Below are 25097 nucleotides of genomic sequence, written 5' to 3' on the forward strand. Positions count from 1 at the left end.
ACAACATTACCAGAATGTTTAACTGCAGTAGTACACACAATACGTTTTTATTGATCTGTTTTTGATTTATTTTATTCTTCTAAAATTGACATTTGTTTTTTACATTTTAATTTCATTGCAGTAGCACCATACGTTACGTATATCGTTTATTATTTTTGTGTATCATATATTACTTGGTATTACTAATTACTGCACTATATCAACGAAAAATGTTTTAATACGTTGTACAATGTTGTAAAGATATCTTTAAACGTGGTGTTGTTATCATAACTTATAATAAATAACAACAAAACCTGTGTATAAAAAATTAAACATTAAATATTTGAATAACTTAATATTATAACCGACTGTGTTCAAAATTAAAAATAACAATATAACATATTAATTTAATTTGTTTATATGTATATTTATTTTAATGTGACTTTTTTCCGTGGATTATTTCTCGACAAGGATTTACTCATTGCGATAATATCTTCTGAGACAATAAATGTATCTTAAATCTGTTCTTTTATTAGATTTACAGAGACAATTACTACCTATATTTAATTTTTTAATTTAATTACATTTTTTGTTAAGAAAGTTAAAAAATGTGTTCTTGTTTAAAGCTTATTGGTAAAACGACAAAAAACCGGTTTTTGTCCTGATGGCGAGCCCTCCTTTACGGTACATCTTTTAACACATCTGTGGTTGAAAGCCAAAAGCTGATATATGAACAAATTTAATTTTTAGGTTTTACCATAGACCTTATACTAATAATAGACAGGATGTGGTTGTAGTTCCGGAGTCCACATTTGAGGGCGCTGATCAAGGTGGTACATTGTTCATTACACATGTGCACTAGATGATAGAAAAAACTGTATATTATATACCGAGTGATCCACCAAGTATGCTCACCCAATTTTTTCTTCAATAATGCAGTAATTCGAAAATCTGATTTTTAAATTTTTAAATATACTTTAAGGCCATATTTTCAAACTCTTGAGATTTTTTGTACTACTTAAGGGTGTTCTGAAGATAATTTAATGATTTTTTTTAATCAAAACACTAGAAGCCATTTTACAGATTTAATATTGTTTCCTATGATGCCCAATGGGTTTGAGCTATGAAACAGAAATTTATGAACAAATCTATAATTAAATATAATACAATAGTCACTATAATATTATTTAGGTATTTAAGACTAGCGTAGCGTGTATAATAATATGTAATATGATAGTATAGTACCTATTCAAAATAGGTGTTATTATTTATAATATTACCTATAATAACTATTTACATTTCCATTTATTTGACATTTCGACCCTTCGAATATAAAAAAAGATTGTAAATATTTTTACAAAATGGGTGCAATTTTTTATCGCAATCTGATAAAAAATATAGGGTGATCAATTTTTATAAAAAAAAACTAGGAAAATGTGGATTCTCTAAAAACAAGGGCGATGGTCGAGCGTGGATTAAGTTCATGCGCCTCCTGCACCGATTCTAGGTCAGTACTTTTTGATTGACATTTTTCATGGTTTGACGAGTCACATAATAAAAACAGAAGTTTCTGACAGCCCATTCCTGTCACCTAACCACCAATACCACGACTTAATGTGACGGTAACCTGTATTTGCTCGACTACTTTATCAAGGTTTTATTTTGATTTTACAAACCTAAATAATAATAAAAAATTTACACTTTAATATAATTTGGGTATGCTGTCGACATATGGGAGGCAGTTTAATTACCCCTACAGTTTGGGTGTAAAATTGAAGTGAAAAAAAAGGCCACACTGTATCTAGATTTTGGAGGCAATTTGTGTGGGCCCATGCATTTGAGCATAGCAAGGTTAGGTTATGATTGATTATTTTATTCTGTGGCATTTACAAGATTGCCGTGTTGTAAGTTTGTTAATTTTAAGTTCAAACGATAATATTATATTGTATTATATTTAGGTATATTCTTTGACAAATCATTTTTTATTAATGACAGTGCATTTTTGGCCCACTCGTATTTTACATTTTTCCGTATCTTCGCGATTCATATAGATTCCGAAAACAATTTTGCCTTGCCACTTGTGTTGAGACAATATGGACATTGGCTTATAAATGTTCTCCGATGTATCCTGATCGATATTCACCATTTTGCACCTTTCGCAAGCCGAAGCGGCCTGTGAAAAAATGTGACAATTATGATATCACAATTCGAGTAAAAAGAAATACACAAAATATATAATAGATATTATAATAATAATTATGGTCTGTCGTACTTGAAATTTGACTCCTCCAATGTCCAACTGGTCCCAAGTTAATTCGGCGTGGGCTGGTAGATTGTTGCCAGAAATCAAAAAATTACCTCGGAATCGAAGTAACAGACTATCTTCATCCTAATAATGTGATGTATTATTATGGTCGTTAGCAATAGTACAAATTTTACAATATATTTTAGGTAGTATTATATGAATATATTTTTTAATATTATTAATAAAATGGATTTTTTATATTTACTATTTCCGCTATCGAGTTTGCCATTTCTTGCTGTAACCACTTGAGCGTTGGTTGCGTGGACAATAGATATTGACATTCGTTAGCACCCACTACCTTTGGATCTAACTTTCCTAAGGTCCATAAAATTAAAATTAATAGTTGTAATCAGTCCAATGCCTGATTATCTATTATTATTATTATTATTATTTCTTTACTATTGTTTAATGTTTCTTCAAAGGATTTATAGCTTAACTATACTCCTCAAGCTGGAGTTTTTAAAATAAATATTGTCTGTATAAATCAGGAGTGGATCTAGAGTGCGGGGTCAATGTGCCATACCATGAATTCAAAAAATTAATATTAGGTCCTTTAGTTAAAAAAAATATAACTAAAAATTTCCATATCCATAAATTACGTTTTAAATTTGTTTCACACATGAGGAAAGGACTTAAATTGTTTATATTATGTCTATTTGAGATCAGTCAGTCCACATATTAAGATTTTTGATTTTAATTCCAAATAATCAATATTTGAAAATTCCTAAACTTTACAATATTCAATCCAAAAAAAAAAACTGAAAACCTAAAAAATTGGGAAAAGTTTACCGAATGATTTTAAGTAGGTAGAAATAATAACGAATTTTAAAAGTATCATCACATTACTAGGTCGATCAGTAGAATGGAAGATGTTTTGGCTAAAATAATTAATCGCCACCAATGACTGATCACTTTAATAATTTACTTTCATTATTTATTTTATATTATTCGGTAATAGGCGTAGGTTTGTGTATGTTTGTTATAAACAATAGAATATATTGACTGTATAATAGGGCGAGTCAACAAGCATGCTCACCCCCATTTTTTAATTTAAAGATGAATTTATTCAAATTCACTCGAAGCATTATTTTCAATTTCTTGAATTTTTTTTCACTATTCTCAAGAAGTAGACTTTTGTGAAACAAACTTCTGTTGTTCAAAGCGGGATGAACATGCTTATAATATATATGGTGAATCACCCTGTACCATATAGATGTAACCTAACTAAAATGTAATGAAATGGAACGAGCACGTTTCCGTGTAATGATTAGGTAAGTCAATTTTCAATGCTTTCATTTTGTTCGACTTGGAAATCGAGTTGATGTATTAGTTATTACCATACTGTTTTGGAGACGCATTGCGGCCGGTGCACCAAACAAGTCTTAACCCTGGCCGATCGAGGTTCCAACTGAGCCATTCGGCCACTTCGTCTCCACAGTCGATTCCTTCCAAAGATCCACCCCAACAGATTTTTCCCGTTCTCTTGGTCGCATCGAGTTTCGTATCCAGTGGAACTTCCATCGGAATTTCGTCTTTGTTTTCTGGTATAGAAATGGAAAGATTTTAAGCATCAGTAAATTATTTTGTACTTATAGGCTCACACGCACTACGGCTGTTTCAATATCTATGTCTTACCTGCGTATACCAGAGTCATGGTTCCTCTTTGCAAATCGATATAAGGCTTCACCAGACAGAGTTTTGGCTCTTCCATTTGCGTTATACACACTCCTGTCTCACTGACCACCGCCCAGCTTCTGTCGTATTGAAAACCGTATGGTTCCAATAGCCATTCCTTCGTTTCATATGCTCCGCAAGACTTGATCGGATAAACAAAAATCTTTGACACTTGCAAATCCATCTTATTGTACCTGCAATCGAATTGTTATAATTAGGGCTGTGAATTTGTAGGAAAGTTCATTTTTTTTTGGTGATTATGAAACGTAGCTTTGTTAGTGCATAATTTAAATTATGTAACTACGAATCCATTTATGCAACTTTTATTTTGAATTGTTTAGGTCATTTTTTTTTGTATTTTTAATCAAATTCCGTCAATTGACGGAAAACAAGTTTGAAAACAAATGTTTTTTAGTACATAGGCTGTATATACGTCGATAAAATAAGGCAATCACTAAATAACTACATATTATTTGTAAGTTATTTATTTCTAAAATTTTTAAAAAATGTGTCAGGCGAATAACATTAATTATAGAAAATTCAAATTCAATTAACATTTTTATTATTTTTTTTTTTTACTTAATAAACACATTTTTATACATGTGATGTACTAATGTATAATATCCTGTACCTAATATTAATATAAATATGAAAATTAAATTAAATTAAAAACCATTTAAAATTAATATTATACTATAATTTTTGGCATTTTACATTGAATTTGTTGACGTTTTTTAAGGTTCTTTATTAGCGCATCAAATTCACAGCCCTAGTTATATTATATAATACATAGGTACGCATCGGTGACGGATTGGCCCATCGGGATACCGGTTATTCGATCTTCATATTATACATCTGGGCCGATGTACTTGGATTATAAATTATTACAAACATTTGACTTCATATTTACGTTGTTTAGTTGTTGTATATTCATATTACGATTTTGAATGTTATTTTGTGTACTAAGTATAGTACTTAGTACACATGAACTTATTTATGTGACAAAAATGTTATAATATTCGAATAAACGATGAACGGATTGAATTTATAGTGGTGTGTTTTAACAGAAAAAAGTTGTTGTGACTGTTTGTCACTTTTTGTGACAGTAAAAATACTTCGATTTCCTATTTCTTCATTTTTTTTGGTAGGAAAATGAATCTAGTTGGTAATTTAGGTGGTCTAAAAGAACGCATACTGGTATTAAACTATAAATAAGATAATTCATAAAATAAAAACGTTTTTTACGGATATTTACAATATATTGAGAGAGCATATCTGGAATTTACCGGGCTGAAATTTTTAGCCAATCGGGCACTGGGTATGTTTAACTTCTGTTGATAAGTGATAATACGAAGAACGTTTATTTTGACGCCTATCTATTGTTTATTTAAAAGTATTGCAGTTTTTAGTTTTTGAGGAAGAGGAACGCGGCTAGCTATCAGGACACGTCTTTAAGATTTAAGATTTAAGATTTCAAAAGTTGTAAACTGTAACAATTATTTAGGAAAAGTTTAGGTACTCCATAATCCCTATTTATTGTATACAAAAGATGTATTCAATAATCAGAAAACAATTTCTGTGAATTTAGGGGTAGCGCGGGTGGACCATCTGATTATAGGTAGGTACTCTGCGGAATATCAAAATATGTCGTATTCAAACAATCAGTGGCATGCCCAGGCAGTGGTTTTGGGTGTTCAAGCCACCCCCCTCTAAATTGACTTTCTTAATTTATTAACCTTAGTAAAATAAAGAAAATCTATTAATTTAAAAAATTTGAATCCCCCCCCCCTCTCCACCCAAAAAAATCTACTGATCACCAACTGATTTCAATTAATTAATAATAGGCCAATACTCGTCGACTGTGTTCTGTTGCCGGTCGATGGGTCTGACCGGATATTTCTGCCAAAATTGTTCAAAAAGCGTATTGTAAAGTGTATCAGCGTCCGATTCGTTCGACTGGTAGCCAAATGAAACCCGCACTGATCCTGTCGGCCGTCCGTCAATAAGATCAATGTGATCTCCGCAAATGTGGCCTCTGAAATAATAATGAAATTATAATATAATATTAGTGATGATGTAATACAGCCATCAAGTGGCAATAATATTGCATCGAATCGGTTGTGAACACTCACACCACTTCTTGGTTTCGTCTCAATTCCTGGTCTGTATGACCCAAATGCCTCTGACACGCCCCGGGGTTGCAGAAACAACCTACTCTGAGCACTATACCGTGACTACTGGCTACGTTTTTTACCTGTAAACGATAATGGTTTGAATACTGTATGATACTATATATATAATACTGTCTTATGATAACAACAAAACACACAACACAATTATTGTAAATAGGTATCATACAATGTTATACCTATAGGATCGTTTCATCCTTCCTTAGGAATAGGTGGGCCTTGGTATATTTTTAAAGTATTTTTATTGTATTATTAATAAGTAATAATATAGGTTCAAACGAAAATAATTAATCATCAAATAACAGTAATAATGTGTATAACTGCGCTGTTAAAGAAAAAAAAGAATTGATTAATTTATGGGTTGAAGAGTGGGCGCCGTATTAAGTGTCGTCTTGAAAAATTAATTTTCTCCACCCCAATTCCTCTTATCGAGTTTCAGATTTGCCAATATTGTAAATACATTCTACATCTTGGATTAAATATAAAAAATAAATATTATTTAAATACGATATTAAATTACATAATCATACATGATTATACATTTTGATCAACAATTATTGTTATTTTATTTAAGTTATTATAACCGTGAATATTTAGAACTAACTATGTATGTAGTTTTTGTAGATGTATTAAACAAACAATAGGTATTAGGTTTATCATTATTGAACGTCCTCACACTACTCGAATGAATATAAAATAACTAGGTAATTTTAAATTTTAAATTAGTAAAACTACAGTATATTTTGCGGTTTATTGACTTAATGTAGGTAATTTGGATGTTGTAGAAATGACGTTTTAATGAAAGAAAACATTTACGTTTGTAACTGACCCGTTATTTGATGTTACTGAGAAATATTTAACTGTTTTATGGATTTATGAAAAACAAATAACATTATGTAAATATTTAAACTCAGAGAATACGTATAAAAATTGTATAAGTAGGTAGGTACCTACTTATACAAATACGATTAGATTTAATACTAATTATTTAATTTTAATGGTTTTGTTTACGATAGTTAGAATAAAAATGAATTTACAATCAATAAAAATCTACGCTATCAAATTCAGACATTGAAACATTGTATAACTTACCAATACTGCAATTTATAGAAGTTTGCTTGTAGTGTTTTTGCATCGAACGTGTAATATTGTTTACTACCTATTTCAAACTACTCACGTTTTGTATAGAAACTGCGTTATTATTCTTATCTGGTAATAATAAGTGGGATTGAAGCAATTGAAAAATATTTGCGTATACAGAGTGATAGTTTTTAACTACACAGTAATAATTCAACTAATTTAAATTTTACAGGTTAGAACTAAGAATGAATCGAACTAAAATAATTTCGATCTATGATTTTTTTATATTTAACTAAATTATAATTGCGATATTGTTAAATAAAAAATAAAATATAGTTTATTGAATATTTGAATATAGGCACCTGCTATATAAATATACAATAATACACGCTTAAGGAAATTCGAATCGTAGTAATAAAAATACATTATACTGATATACAGTGTAAAAATAATAATTTTATCTTTACATTATATTTTTATTTACAGTTGAATCACTGCGTTGTTAGCGTTTGGTATTACTTGGCGGAGGATGTGTTATCGTTTTACATTTTAATAGGTAGGTACCTCTACCTACAGTGTGCAACAAACGTTTTTCCCGGATTTAAAATACCTACTTGTATTAATACTGTAAAATTTAAGTATACAGAGCTGCGGTAAATTATAAAATATTACCAATCGTATTAAGTTAAAAAATATATGCTTATAAAATACAGAGTGTCTTTTGAGGATTTACCTATTGCGATTCTTCCGAGATAATAAATATATCATAAATCTGTTTTTTTATTAGACTCACAGAGAAGGACAACACATATATAATATATATTTTAAATTAAATTAAATTTTTTGATAAAAAAATAAAAAAATTTTTTTTATTTTTGAAACAATTTAAGATTTTAATCTATTTTTCAGAGTTTGTTTTTCTAAAAATTTTGACCTTCCAATATTTTATTTTCATTGATTTCATGATTTTAATCACTTTTTTAGTGTATGCGTAAAACGGCAAGAAACCGATTTTTACCCGGTCGGCGAGTCTTCCTCCAGGTATATCCTCAAGGGACACCCTGTATATTTTTATTTGTGACCTCCTTGGCTGTCCAGATCACAACTGCATTAATGAAGTGACCGCTGACATTCTCAAAAAACTCTCGATAAAAAAAATATTACTATCGAATTGTTGTCATTGAATATCTTTGAATATATTACAAACTTTATAAAATAATTTTTATTTTGTAATTCCCACAGTTTTGTATGACAATTTTCACAATAATATAAATACAGTCTTTGAAATTCGAGAATGGCTTTTGCAACATTCTTTAAATTATTAAAATACATGAGACTTTAATAATAACCACAGTTGATAAACTATATTAGTCACATAATAATTATTATAATGTTTAAAACAAAAATATCTGATAGATAGTGAAATGTAGTATTAGAAATAATATTAAAAACTCATATAGTTTTAAGTTTTATCGTGTAGAAATATGCCTCATTGGAGTTCTCACGGCGAGGGTGTCATATTGCCTCTTTGGATTATTTATGTCATTTAAAATATATGATAAAACGATGAAAGTATTTTTACTGCTCTAATATGACGAGGGCTGAGAACAGTCAAAAATTCATATCCCCCCTGCAGTTAAAAAAACTTACACTCCACCGGTACGCTTATTATGGACTACATATATAGATGAAAACAAAATTTTCGTCATCATAATATGACACGAACCTACCATTAATATGATAATAATATGGTCACCGAATTAATACCTAATCATTATTAAATATTTAACTATAACATTTATCCCATTATTCTAACGAATAGTGGGGATATTTATTTCCACGATTATTTTCAGCGTAATGAAAAAACTAAAACAATCAGATAGACAGCTGCAAAGTCGCCAGAAACTTCACACGGTTTTTTAACTGACCTCGTTGTAGCCGACGTATTCGCCGTTGGCCCTTAGCACGTTGAAGTTAACGATACCACCCTGCGTGCTTTCGCACTGGTACACCGTGTCCGCGTACGTCCGGAACACAGGAAATCCATTTCCGTGCCGCGCCCCAGACATCCGGTCGTACAGGTACGCGGCCAGTCTGAACGTCCGCCCGGCCACCATTCGCATCGGACCGGCCAGCGATCGCAAAGTGTCGAGTCCGTGGCCAACCGCGATCACTGACAAGAAGTCCACCGTGCCGTCTTCGAACCTGCAGCAGATGTGTACTCACTCAGAGCGTATATATGTGTGGGTACATTCCAAAGCGTGCCTTTAAGTGCAGCGTTTAATTATTAGGTATTGAAAAAACAAAAAAAGAAAGTTTGAGGATGAATGGGATGTACGTATAATAATAATTGAAAAAAATGTTTTAAACTTTTATATGAAATAAATAAGTGTAATATACTCGTTGCTTTTAAACTATATAGTTTTAATACATAATAGGGTCTTACTTTTCATGGAAATTTGTTTTCAACACATGATGGCGATTGTGTGCAAGCACCACTTCAACAGTGCCGCCACCAAAATATTTTTTTTGACGGAGTACCGACATGGCTGTTTTATTACGGACCAACAGCGCTCCCAGACCGGTTGGATAACCAAACATTTTGTAAAACGAAATAGTGACAAAGTCCGGTGAATATTTGTCCAAGTCCAGGTGGTTAGTGGGCACGTAAGAGGAGGCGTCCAGAACAGTGAACCATCTAACAGAGGTTATAACATTATATCTTAAGCAATTATATCGATATTAATGTAGGTAATACAAGACAAGTTATAAATAATTATAATATGTAATATACTAAGTTTGTGTCAAAACAGAAGTCTATATTATATTATATACAGATGATCAGATCATAAAAACAAATTGGTAGTGAACGATCTATATTTTAGATGGTATAGATTTCTAGAGTGTAGGCTATAATTTGAAGTCTTAAATTATTTTTACAGTTAACTCTAGTACAAATAATTAAAATCCCGAATTCAAATATTACATACGGATTGTGTATTGTAAAATATAATTTCATTAAGGTTTTCGACTTGGTATTGTATTTATAAAGTACAATCTGTCAAACCTCATTATTTAAAATGATTTTACTTTTCACTGAATTATATTGTGAAATTTGGTAAAATCAAAAATCAAAAAATAATATAAATTATGCTTCATCACATGAATTATGTTAAGAGTGTATACTCGTAATATCAATAATATGTATATTATTGTATAATTTATTGAACTATGGGTGTTTAAGTGATTATTTAATTTTATAATAAATCATGTATAGTTACATAGACTATAGTTGTTTTTGATAAATAAAAATGTATTAAGCGAAGAGTAAAATAATATTTTTTTAAGCCAAATTATGCTTAACGTTGTTCCACATCATGTATAATTTATTCCTTGAGTAGATCGTTACAATTATTGAAAAAAATTTATATTTGCTGTGTCGACTTAAATCCACCAGTAATAAAATATAAGATACATATTATCATTATTTTATGGGTATTTTGATTGATTTTGGTTACCTGGACTTGACGTGATTGCCAGTATACTGGTCAAGAGCACCTTTTTGGCACGTTTCGATCCATTCAAGAGGATATTTCGTGCCAGCAAAGTTGGATTGAGCTGGGAAAGCGAACAGCGAATTTCTGGAACCCACAACCGAAATATCTTTTTCTGCAGACGAAGGCATCTTGTCCAGAGCCTCGTGAGCTTCGTTTCGAGTTAGACACAGCAGATGTGCCATTGGGGCCAACTCTCGCATGCCCAACACTGAAGTGTGATTGTCTTCTGTGTACGCGAAGGTGCTGCCCCTCGAACGGTAAACTGAATCTGAGTTGAGAGAATGATACTCAGACATCGGAACACAAACGTTTTAAACATTCAGTAGAAGAGTTTTGTTAACGAAAACAAGTAAATGTTGTTCGTATAATAATATAATTGATAGATATTCATACCTTACCATTTTGACAATGCTAATGGTCCCACCGACTGATATCAGAAAATTATAATTTTTTATAGAAATTAATTACCACTAGCATAGGAAATGAGTTTGATTGCCGCTAATTAACTGCGATAGTAACTTGGACAACCGAAGGTTTACATAACGATCTTACGCGGGGCTCAATAATAAGGAATTACGTAACAAACATTTTAAGATAATGTGCTTTTTTAAAAGTTACCAATAAATAATATGCGTATAATATAATATCAAAAATGTATTATGGTATACCTGACCTTCCTACCTATCTACTTTTATGGAATAAACTATTTATTTTAGTAAATAATTTTGCGATCAGTGTAATTTTTGTCGACTAAAAGCTTGGAAAATTGAATTCGAGTTTATGATTTGATATTGATCACGAAGAATTGACCAACAATACATTTTTTCTTCCAATCTCGTAGTATAATGTTATTAATTAACAAAACGAACCTATATATTTTATCAAAAAAACTCACTGTATAATTTATTATAAAATATGCATGTAAATCCAATCGAATAAATATTAAAAAAATAATTCTTTTGAGTCTTGTACATTTTGGATTTTTCTACTGCGTAAGACTAGTAAACAGTTTTTAGATAATGACACAAGTACGAGCTTTACCCAATCACATTATTATTGTATAATATCTGAGTTTTTATTGGTCGATTATCGTCATTATTTAATACAAGAGAGGTCGTGGAGCTCACCCACTAGTCGGTCATCGTCTTCGTTGTCCCACGCGAAACATTCGGCCACTGTCTTCAACGCTCCGGTGGCACCCGACGTGAATACCACGCTGTACTTTTCTGGTCTCGTGTTGAAGTGTTGGAGGACCCTGGCCGGGGAAGAGACAGAAAACAATCATGCCGTTATTAACGCACTGTTGAACGATTATAATAATATGAAACTATGGTAGTATAATTGTTATGGTATACCAATATTATATAGTTTATAGTAGGTACGATTTATATTGTATTATATTATATTATATTATATGGTCGTAACTTCAATGGCAACGAATATTATCTATTATTGAAATGAGCTGACACAGTCATAGTCTGTCACTGACAGAAAATATATCATTGCGATCAATCTGAATTTGTGAAGTAGTCCCTGCCCACCCCTACAGTATCCAAACAGTTCATAATTATTGATAAGCTTGAAATCCATTTTATTGTTACTGTAGTATTTCAAACAAAACAATACCCAACTACACCTACTCCATTATTTTTGTATACAACATTTTAAAATGTAGATCTGGGCATACTCTCCAAAAATATACTACTGATACTAGAGATATTCTATATTATAGTTACCCACTCTTTTTTAGTATCGTAAACAGTGGTGGAAATATGGCCACATGTTCAGCTTCTCTGCTCACAACGTTTATTGATAACAACACACATTTACACTTATAAATTTAAACAATAGTTACATCAATTATAAATTCAGACAATAGTTACGTGCATACGAAAAAAAGTACTATCAACTGGTACCTATACACATAAAATAAACACGTATATGATTGAAAGTTTTGAAAAAATTGAAATGAACACGTATAGATGAGACAATGCACATTTAATCAACTTTAATTGAATCATTTATCATTATTAATCGGATTTTTAACGACTAGGTGGTTAATTTGTTATAGCTTTATAAATCATTAGTACCTAGCTATTTATTTTTTTGATGAGCTGAGTAGTAAAACAACATTTTTCAGGGTACATTTTACTATCTTCTCCGATCATCAAAACTTTAAATAACTAATTAAATAATCGTTAAAAATTTGATTTTTATATACTCACTCTTGCATTGCGATTTTCAGAAAAATATTTAGCTTTAGAATATCAAATAGAAAATGTATGATGTTCTAAAAAGTTACAACTTAAACAATAACAATAAAAGAGTATTACAATGTAAACGGTGAATTTTATATTAAATAGACTTAGCTCGTCTGTAGCTAATTAGTAAACTATTATGGTGTTTAAATTTAATTAGTTCAAATGATGTTGAAAGAAACTCAACGCATACCGCATACACTTTAGCGTGGCCAACGGTCTTAACTCTTTACAACAATCACCAAGTACAGTTGAATTTATGTAAATCGTACATTACAGTGTATACATTTAAATTTGGACTTAAATGATATTAATTTTGTCTCTGACATGCGTTAAATGACATTCATATTGTCCCTATGCTCGGTAGAATAATAAAAAATAAAAATATACTCCCCTGATTTGAACTGAAAATGTGTTATCTAGGCTTAACTATAAATTACATTTCATTTCCTACTACTTAATATCAATAAGAAATTATATTATATTAAGTAGAAGTCGATTTTATATTTTAAAAATAAAATAAACAAGAACAAACAAGTATTATTTTAAGTATCACAATTCACAACTAATTATGCAGTTATAATTAAAACCAAATCATTATTTGTTAAATTTGTATCACTGTATATTATGTTTTACTGAAATGACATTTTCAGATGGCTGAACGCCTAAATTATTAACAGCTCTGTACATGAAATGTAATTAAAAACTTGGATTTATTCAGAAAATTGATGAAAACATTAATTATGAAATACTGAAATATATAGGCACTTTTATAATTAAAATATACACTCTCAATTTAAATGTTTAAATATATATTGGCGTATTCAGAACGATTTAATTTTAGTGAATATACAACTTAACGGTATTAAACAAAAGTACTTATTAATCGCATTGAAAAGTTATGAAGACAAATTATTAATATACCAAATAGAAATAGGAGAATGTTGCTTATTTATTCAATTGGGTACAGAATTTTTCACGGTAACAATCAGGTAAGTGCTTAAAATAAAAATAATTTTTATGACATTCATAATTATTGATATTATAAGTAATATAAAATTATCCTTAACATTTGGAAACTTTGACATGAAGATAGTATTATTACCTAGTGATGTCATGTCTGTACAATTATTTTAACTATTATATTTTGTAATATATATATTTATTAAACTTTTTTATTACATAAAATAGTAACCGATTATAACAATAAAAAATGTGTAAGCTTTTAAACGTAAAATATTTTCTATACATGACCCACTAAAAATATAGGACATAATAATAATATAATATTTGTGTATTGTTATCATGATTCACAACAATAACTAAAGAAAACGTGACATTTAATACCAATTGTATAGAATATTACGTATATCAGTACACGACTTTAATACACCCCGATTACGTTCATAGGGATTTAAAATAATTATATGAAACGAATTAAGTAAAAGCTTTTTAAGAAAGTGTGCACAGCCATGTGTAAGTAAAGCGTATTCCGCTTCGTTGTCGAAAAATGAATTTTACGAAATGCAAACTTTAATATTATACTCCAACAGCTTTGTCCCGCCGTATCATTTGTCTCTAGTAGTGATGGGAATAATCGAATGATTTCGATAATCGAGATATTCACTCGATTAAAATAATCGAAATATTATTTCGACATGGTCGAGATATTCATTCGATTAAAATAATCAAAACATTAAACATTATTGATTAAAAATCAACCAATATTCAACTTATTAATACAAAATTAAAAACATGGTTAATACGAATTCATTATTACACTTATTTTTTTTTTTTTTTTATTGATCAAGAAAAAAAACTCGGCAGTTACATGGCCATTAGTTACAGTTATGGTATGGTTACAGGATTTAAGATTTTAACAGCATTTTTTCTTTTTTAAGATATTACAATATTAGAGATATTAATATGGTTTCTAAGCATTAACTGATGAGTAGAATAAAATAATACTCGAATTACTAGTATTTTATTAGTAACTAGTAACTACTAATAAATAGTAATTAATAATTAGTAATTACTGTTATCATTCGATTATTTTTCCTAATAATCGAGTTACTCGATTATTTTCTCTCGATTATTCCCATCACTAGTCTCTAGTACTCGCCGTACACTATTTCGTCATCTCCACAAGTTGTTTATGTCGCCGACCGAAATTCGTACAACTGATGACTTGTAATTCTGGTGTAATAATAAATGACATCGTTACCGAACAATATCCCCTTTGTCGTTTAAACGTTGACATCAGATTATTCTAAAAGAAATTTATTAACTAATATAGGTACCGCTGAGAAGTATGAAAATGTTGTTAAAGTCTTGAAGAGTATTATTACTTATTGTACAACGCGTAAAATTAGTAAGTTATGAGCTTCGTTTTCTAATAACCATAATAGTATAATAGTGCATTATGTTATTATCATGTTCTATATACATCGTTTTACGACGTTCGTATATTTTATACCAGCCACCCGCCCACCTACCTACCCACTACGTGATAGCTACCCATCGCATAAATGACAAATGTATAAAACAGTTTTTGTACTTGCGGTGCTCGCTATAATGTAAGGTAATTCGTCTTATGCGAATACCAAGACACGCGGCTGCAGGTATTGAACAAGAGTCCTCGGCTGTTTAAGTTTTCAGTTTTCAGTTTACGTTTTATTTCGACGGACGGAACATTGTACTATTTTTGATGTAAAAGCAAAACCGCATACACTATAATAATCTACGTACTTAAATCGAATAACATTTATGAGTTTTTCACAAGTGGCCGACGGATCACCGGTTGAATGAGGATTTCCGTACAAGTGCGTTTTCAGATCTTTCATCACGTTGTTTATTTGACTGTCAGCGTACAGCGTTGAACCCGCGTGGTCCAGATAACATATTCCTTGAAAACAACATCGCACTGGTAGTAGGTATAAGACAAAAAAGCTTGGCACAAAATATAGTGTTTTGGTTGAGTATTCACGAAATCCTAACAACGTTGTTATTATATCGTCGAACGGAGTATATGACTAACGTAATTTGTGTTTCTCAGGATCGAAGAATAAATAATATCTAATTTGTGTATAATAATTAAAATGTCCAGCGTATACGGCATTTGAGTGTGACTATAATGGTATATTGATTTAATTTATATTAAAACGTACCGGTTGGGCTACTACTCACTTACTAGTAATAAGTAACAACCCGACTACGCCTGAGAAAATATGAGCAAATATAATGAAACTCATTCCGGTGTGTAATAAACGGAGATGACTTTATGAGCAAATCGGTTGAAGACTTGAAGGAAACTCTAACCCGGGAAAATATTAACAAAATAATGCTCAATTAACGCACATTATACAGACTTTTAACATCTTGGTTAAGTGAATTGTTCCGTAAACTTTTATTTTTAAATTTGTTATAAAAACCGGACAGGTGGCGCAACTGTGGGTGTTTTCTACTTCATTTCTCAATTTTTTGGGGACAGGTAGGACGTATAACATTATAATGTATTATTATAGATAGTATTTTGGAACATCAATCGGAAATAAGAGGACACACACACAAACACACAGTGCGTAATAGGTAGAATCATTTATTGATTAATTGTTATTTCTGCTATGTATAGGTTTGGAACATTAATGGTGCAATAACATAAATGAATCAAGAGGATATTTTATGTTGGGTAGAAGGTATGTATGCATGTAATCAAGCGGGATTCTTTAGCTTGAGACACTTTTTGTACCAGAAAACACAAACGTTTTTGTAGATATTTATCTCATATAATATTAAGTCCACACTATTAACACTATTTGTGATTTAATTTTTTTTTTCGTTATATTTTCACTCGTAAAAAACTCGATTTTATATATTGAAATACCTAGTTACTCCAAAAAATATTCTGCTTTAGAATGAGGAATTTACAATAGGTAACTGTTTTTATTAAAAATAGTTAAAAATTAAAAAAATTATAACCATAGTTATTGTTACGAGTATATATTATTATTATAGGCTCTATGACAAATGGTAAAATATATATTATTTTTAGAAAAATGTGTTTTTAACGACTTAAAATTATGAAAAAAAAAAAAATACTTTCAAAAGTGGTTTTTAAATAATTACCTACCGTCTTACATTGAAGAAATCACCCGGTATTTCTTGTAATACTCCAAGGTCAAGTTGTATTACTCCTCATCATTGATATGAACTAATTTACAATAATTGTCTCAAACGAATTGTGATTGGATATAATATAACTGAAACTCTTTTAATGGATCTTGTAATTGATATATTTATATATTTTATATTGGATGACGTATATTATATCAAAATGTTTTTTAATGAAAATAATGTTATATCACTGAATGTTTATTGTTGGGTAAAATAAAGGAATTATTGTATTTAAATAAGAATTGTTCTATGTCGACCAGCAATTGTAGATTCAATTTTGATCAATCAGTACTCCTATATAATCTATGTAGTCAAATTATTGTAATGTATACATATTATTTTCAAGCGAATTTAAATATTTAATTTTGAAGAGAAAATAAGTTATAGTTAGATATTAGTATTCTGCGAACGTTGTGTTTAATCACTATAAATATTGTTACGAACAACTTTCTGATGAAAAAGTTAAAAGTTAAGACTTCATTAACCAATGCAAAAAAGCAACACTCGTTATTTTTTTGTAAATATAAACTTTAATTAAATCCGTATTTTTTTGAACTTTGGGAATATATAATATAAAAAATTACTTAATGATAAGTAAACAAAAATGTAAGCTTGGCAAAGTATATTATGCTAATAATTATAAAAGTAATGTTTGTTTCATTAAAATTACTTACCTTTCAATCTGCTAAACTCGTTCTTTATTAGCTCTGACTCTTCGACTTTTGGAAACATTATTTCAGTTAAAAAGTATTAAAAAAGTGTATTAAATTAATTTTTTAAACCAATGTTGATATCATGTATTTAAATTGTTTATCTTTATTTGTTTTTTTTTTTGATTATCCGGATGGATAATAGTATAATACCCAGTGAAATGAATCACATTAATTACCGTTATCAATAAATGTAAATAAATACAAGAATACAAATTAGGCACCTATCTCAATCAAAACAAAAGAAGAAATAAACGTTAAGTTACTAATAATATTAAAACCTCACGTCTCATATAGTGAGGGGAACTTGTAAGACTTTCGCCCAAAATATAAGCATGTGGTCACCATGACGTTGCATATTATGTCACTCTCAGTAGTTCCAGAAACCGGTATACCAGTAGGACTTCTTTTATACCTACCTATAAAACCATTCTAGTAACTAGTGACTACGAGCCATCAGTGTGCCGTAAAATTTTGCAATCGATTTTCAAAAATGTAGAGAGATGATAGATCGTTGGAATAAAATTTTTATACTACGTGTTCCTGGAAAATTAACAAACTTTTTAAATTTTAAAAGCGTGGCTTATACACAAATATTTTATGCCATAAAATATTATTGTAACACGTTTACAATATAATTATTACATCATTTATAGGAAACATTTATGTATTTTCTAAACTAGGATTTTAGTCGAACTGGTGTACTTTACAGGGGAGTGCTAACGAAATGGCGACGAGGGTGGCCTAACGGAGAGTGTGGGGGACACTTTGACTTATTTGTGTTGTGTAAAATATGTGATGAAGCAATGAATGTATGTAAAATGTGGTCTGAGAATAGACAACATTTCATATCCCCCCCAAACAAAAAAGTTGATCTCGCCACTGGTACTTTCTGAACGTACAAATTAGATAACAATAATTTATTAGATAATAATGTAGTATAGTTACTATACTACATTATTATCTCGTAGCGCTAAACAAAGTGTGATCTACATTTTTTAAACTCAGATATAATATGTACGATTTTTGTTGCCCGCTGTGCCTCATCAAAATAGTTGAAGAAATATTTGTGAAACTTAATTTAGCAATAAAACGTTTGAAATGTTTCATGTTTTTAAAAGTTATTCAATTTTTAATTTTTAAATTAGGGTTTGTCTGCTCATATTTTTTTTATTTACTTATAATTATTGTGTTTAATTTCTGAATAAAATTTGTAATTAATCATAATGTTACATTACGTACAACGTTTTTATGTTTTGTTGAATACGCATAGAAGTTATTTAGTTTATTTTTTAAATATTGATATGGAGCTATACATTGCCTAGCTTCCTTAAAAATTAATTTTCTTCGTAAATATTGGCGTTGTAGTCTTGCTCAAACGTTATACAGTTATAAAGTAATATAAATACCGTAAAACTTAAAGGCTCTATAACCTACAAGGTATAGTGCCCGTACAGTCACACAGGATTAAACATAAAGTAAAATGAAAAATAGCGTCTAATTTTAAGTAAATGATCTAATATGTGTTATTTTTTTCCTCTATCTCCGGTAGTCGGCTGTTGACAGGTGTAAATAAAATAAAAAAAATGCGTTTTGATATACTTGTTTTATTGGTTAGAGGAGGAGAATAATAACAGGAAAAATGATTATAATTTTTAGGAAACAAATAGTGGTAAAAATATTACAAAAATATCACTAGTAGGTATAATAGGTATTATAAATTAATTTTAAATACAATGTAAAAAATAAAATATTGTGAAAGTGCTTTTAATCTTAGTCTAAACAAATTTGAGTTTAAAGAAAAAATATACATGGTTGTTTAAGATTAATTTGACATGTAAAGTAACTAAATAGAAAGTTTTAGTATTTATCACAAAGGGACAAAAAATGTAACGTGAACATAATATTACATTTATAAAAGCAAGCTGCTCTTTTGAAACGTCTAAATTTATTGAGCAGTTTATTGCGAACAAGTATTATTAATTAATACACTAGGGTAAAATCTTAAGGACAAATAAAATATGTAATTTGAATATTTTTGAACATCTACCATTTTATTCTAAAGGTAATATTATAAAATTAATATCTATTGATGGCAATAATAATTACAATGACGAAAAGCGGTAAGAAAAAACCATTATTTTTATTTTAAATTTACGCTTACAAGTTCTAAGGCGTTTTTGAACTCGAGAAAACCTTCCCTCTGTTTTCTCAAGTCTCGAGATCCACCTTACACCCCTGTAAACGGCTAAAAATAATGGTGAGTCCATATCGACTTTCTGAAATGCATTTATAAAAATAAATACATGTAATACATCCTAACACTATTATCTTTTATGTATATTATTATTTTTTATGTATAATATTAACTTACAATCTAAAGAATAAAAAATGTCTTGTCATACTTATATTATTATTATTTATAATTATTAAAACGATTACCTACCCTACTAACGAAATTACGCACTATATATATATATAATATAATTATTTTAATATTAAAAAGTTTTTAAATTTACACTTACAATAGGTACTTATAGATTACTTAAACGAAATTAAAAAAAAATCTATACATTGTTAATTGATGGATGATACGTCGTATATGTAAGTAATTATATAATGATATTATATTTAATAAAAAAAGTGTAATAGTTATAGTTACGAATATTTTAAAATTTCGTGAGTCTAAGAATTAAATATTATGTAATTATATTGTGTATAATATGTTTTATATGTATATTATATATATTATACTTATATGAATGCAGAGTTCATAGCATAGTTATTATATTATAATAAGTACGTTAAATTATTATATTTTAAATATTTAAGTAATACAAATTCATGTTGTAAAACAGTTTTACTGTGTGAAGAATTGATCTCGGCTAGTATTGCCAAGTGCTTCGTCCTATATATTATACTAAGCATCGTGAATTCCAAGTATTAAAATAATTTAAAAAATATAGCACGCAGTTATTGCGATTTATCTATACATATATATTATATTATATATATATATTTTTTTTAAATGAGATGTTAAAAAATCATAATAATGTATAATATATTTATAATAATATTATATGCTTGGATGCATAATATTATTATTATGTTTGAATATTATCTAAAAATCAATAAACCATTAGCCGTGGTCCCAAAAGCAATCAAGCCCATTTGCGGATAAAGTAGAAAGAAGAAGAATAACTTTGTTTAAAAATAAAATCATTGTCTGCGATGTCCCGATACCGGTCTTATGCATTAGTACACGGTGACTCGACGCAAATATATATTGTTATTATGATGTTGTTCGATGTCAAGATTCATACGTCGGGCTGTATGTCCACAGCCACAGATGGTTTTGATTCCGCCGGAAGTGCTACCGGACTTTTGGTCGTCGGAGACCTTACGGTTTCCGCGTTGCCGCCGTTGTTGTTGCCCCGAACTCCGCGACCTTGACATTTTTCAATAGGAAAAAAAACAGGTCGTTTATTTTTTGATACACATCATTTTACTCGGTATAGGTATATAATATATGTATAATAGTTGAAATGTGTGTCGAGAACGATGGTTGAAAAAAGTCGAAATCAATAATATAATATTTTTCGGATATCCGGTGTTCTACGGTATAGAATAAACGGGTGTTCATGCAGTACGTCCTACTGTTTTAATACTATACAACAACATAAACTATTTATGGAGAAGTGATAAAATGTAAAATAAAAGAAAAATATAAATGTTTGAGGAGATCTGTTTACGTTTAAACCGAGTCTAGAGCATTAGGGCATAAGAAGTAATGTTAATATTTTATGTCATAACTCTTGAAAAGTATCATGAGTGTGGTATTGTGTTGTTGTTGAATTTTGAGTTCTTCGTAAAAATCTATTGGTACTATCTTTTGTAGAATTTTAATAAACCTTATTTTTACTGTACTTGAATGCACATTGGATTTTAAATGATCTTTAGGTATATCATTAAAACAATGTTCAAAATAATTTGTAGTATGAATAATATACGTACAGTTATTAACTCTAGAAGGCAACACTCTTAGTACATCATGGACAAAGAGCGTATAGAGTACAATGTGCATGTCATGTTAAAATATTTTTGTTCAAATAGTAATTATAATTTGTATAAGAAAAAAAAAAAAAAAGATCATTAGTGTTAGTCTGAGATGACTAAAAATGCTGGAGGGTAACTAATATTTTTAAACAATATGAGACAATAATAATATGTTATAACAGCAGATTAAAGAAAAAGGCTCCTCTTCAAATACAATAATATTATTCTAACATGTACCTAAAACAGTTTTTTATTTTTTTACTTTAATCCCTAATTGAATTTCTGTAAGTGCTGTTAAAAAAAGTTAAAAAAAGCACAACCAAAAGTACAATTTAGCCTAACATTAAGTAGGTAGTCATCTACATATCATTAAGTGATATACTTTATAATATAAACGGTATAAAACACAGAACATGTGACGTGTTCAATCAAAAAGCACAATAGACTCGGTTTTCATGTCGAATAGAATATTAAATTTCCAGAAATTAGTGGGCAAACAGATAAATCAAGAAGAACTATGTAGGAATATGCACGTATACCCATGTACAATGGGCATCGCGACTCCGATAGCTAACCTAACCTACTTTAGCGAATTAATCTACGAACAATAGAATACTAGTACAAACGCAATATTATAGAAGTAAGTAGAAAATAATATTTCGCAAGAGTATAACTTATTTCGAATTTACTTATCATTGAATATAGATGATACTACTATATTATTATATTACAGTAGACGGTTATAATATATGTAATAGTGGTAGTAAGTTATCGGTGTAATACTATTCAAGTGTGCTGTTATTTAATAATAATAATAATAATAATAATAATAATAATAGTAATAATAATAATAATAACAACAACAACAAAAATAACAATAATAACAATAACAATAATATAATATAATACCTCTAAATTACAGTGTACGAAAACGATGACTATTGGACGTGTTTCAAAAAAAAAAAAAAGAAAAATTAAAAATACACAATATAAATACGTCGTATAAAAGCACTGTGATATTTAGCGATGTTTCACACAAATCGTGGCGGAGAGTCGCATAAAATAGAAACTGATCGTAGAAATAGTTTTACGTCGAGTGAAATCCCGACGACGAGTCCCGAAAAATGGTCTACGACGTGAAGTATATACGATACATTAGTTTGAACGACTGAAAAACGCTTATGAAATCAATGTTGAGGAAACAATAATATTATATTATTATGATATCGGGTTTAAAAAATATGTCGGTCGTATAAAAATGATCGCAACAAAATTGCAGCACCTATATATACATTGTATTGTGTGAAAAAAAGTGACACGTTGCTCGTTAGTGTGTCCTGCAAGCAAATGTGTTGTTGATGCACTTTAAGTTTTTTATCGTGTTATCATATTCTGTACTTTGAATTCCACCTTGAAACGTCACGGAAGCGTGTGAATATTTGTCGACGTTAATTCGACAGTATAATATGATAAAATATCAATCAAATATTATATTGCACGACGAATGAAACGACCGACGGTTAATAATTTTAATCTATATAATTTCGTCGAACATATTATATAATTATTATTGATCGAGTTCAAGAACTCGTGTAATCGATTGGGTACATCGTTTGGCGATCGGTCAAAATAAATACCTTCGTGAAAATATCTCCTGTACAGAAAGACTGCAGTGTCTCGAAAACGAAAATCAGTACAAAATCATCTCTGAACCGATACCGCGGTAATCACGGAAACCGCGAACAAACATATTAACCAGTGCGAGCCTGTATCGGCCATTCGTATATAACATATGTATGTCTGGCCACTGTCTGCGTATACAGTGTTGGGAACGTTTGTATTGTTTGTCCAAAGCCAACAACACGAATAGAAATTCCGAAAACTATTAATTAAAACGCGTTAATATTGACGTGACGTCTTTTTTTGTTGTTTGAGAAACGTTTCGTCCGGTCTGGTGGATGAAAATATTTTTATCGAGACAACCTAGTCGAACGATGAAGATTATTATAATATTTCATTGGTCGCAAATCGAGTCAAAGACGACTGCAGTAGAAAACGATAACGAAAATGCTGCAGTGGGTGATCGCGTAATATATTACCATAATATGAATAAGAATTTAGAATCCATTTACGTAACTATTATATACGTGTGGGATATCGATGGTCGTCGTATATTTTAATATTATTATTCATTTTACGACCGGGAAACATAATATTAAAGTAGGTAGGATGTTTTCGGTACAGAGATTTCATTTCGAAGATATTCATCGTGATTCGTCCAAAACAATATGATTTTTGCGAAAGTGCACGTCGGACGATTCGCATATTATTGTCATGATATCAATTAGGCAACAACAGCGTGTTGGAGATTCAAAGACCGTATAATATGGCGTGTCGCGTATATATAAACGATCTCCACGGAGTAGACGAAGAAGCTTTATATAGATAGAGATAGAGGTTTCTAACCTAAAGAAGGCGATTGGGGCTTCAACGAGGCCATGCTTGGTTGTCTCGAAGGGGAATGGGTCTTTGTACTGGATTTGCTACCTCTACGTTCGCCGGCTGCTCCGGACGGTGGTTTGTTGTCTCTCAGTAGCGACACGTTCATCAATCTCGGGTTGGGCGTGTTGAATATCGTACGGTTTTCTCTCCAACGTGCCCTAAATCGAAACAGAAGAATTAAATAAAATCCGAAAACAGTCTGTATTTGCTCTTATAATAGTGATAATTGTTATTGCCGACCGTTATTATTGCTTTTAATTTCTTTTCTTACGATAACATAATAATATAATATAATAATAGCGCGGCACGCAAATCATTCCTGTTGTTGTATTATTGTCATTGTGTTATTTCAATTTTAAATCATTTTCGAATGTTTTCACAAACGTGGGAAATCGATGATATCGCTCATATTATTTTTGAACGGTTACCCCTTTTTTTTTAAAAGTTAAAACGGGGCGCGAGGGGAGCACTCGTATGGTTGAATACAGAGGGATGTGTGTGTGTTTTTTAAAAATTAATTTTGAGTTATTTCTGAAGCAATGAAGAGCTTGAAAGTACATGTAGTATCTACGGATATATACAAGCACTTGTTGAGACTTCATATACTTTGAACA

The 25097-nt window shown here is 29.9% G+C and overlaps 2 protein-coding genes across 6 annotated transcripts in view; both read right to left on the reverse strand.

Annotated features, from left to right (window-relative positions):
- Positions 1 to 1912: 1912 nt before the first annotated feature.
- LOC111039603 (molybdenum cofactor sulfurase 3) lies at positions 1913 to 17998 on the reverse strand. The gene is made up of 13 exons (XM_022323178.1): positions 17890 to 17998; positions 15791 to 15947; positions 11912 to 12039; positions 10746 to 11052; positions 9674 to 9925; positions 9156 to 9432; positions 6091 to 6212; positions 5811 to 5993; positions 3920 to 4152; positions 3622 to 3825; positions 2490 to 2599; positions 2252 to 2368; positions 1913 to 2152 (listed from the first exon to the last, which is right to left on the reverse strand). Exons 1-13 carry the CDS (start codon positions 17945 to 17947, stop codon positions 1955 to 1957), a joined length of 2346 nt encoding a protein of 781 aa, XP_022178870.1. The 5' UTR covers positions 17948 to 17998; the 3' UTR covers positions 1913 to 1954.
- Positions 17999 to 20962: 2964 nt separating this feature from the next.
- Positions 20963 to 25097, reverse strand: part of LOC111039604 — a 78062-nt gene continuing 73927 nt past the window's right edge. For 4 of the 5 annotated variants that reach the window (XM_022323182.1, XM_022323183.1, XM_022323179.1 and 1 more), the window contains 2 exons: positions 24448 to 24641; positions 20963 to 21373 (listed from right to left, as the gene is read on the reverse strand). In XM_022323182.1, the coding sequence (XP_022178874.1) occupies positions 21243 to 21373; positions 24448 to 24641 (325 nt within the window). In that variant the 3' untranslated portion in view covers positions 20963 to 21242. The remainder of the gene's footprint in view (positions 21374 to 24447; positions 24642 to 25097) is intronic. The other variant, XM_022323184.1, reaches the window with a different exon arrangement.

This window comes from Myzus persicae, unplaced genomic scaffold, assembly GCF_001856785.1.
Source record: "Myzus persicae strain clone G006 unplaced genomic scaffold, MPER_G0061.0, whole genome shotgun sequence".
NCBI classification, from domain to species: domain Eukaryota; kingdom Metazoa; phylum Arthropoda; class Insecta; order Hemiptera; family Aphididae; genus Myzus; species Myzus persicae.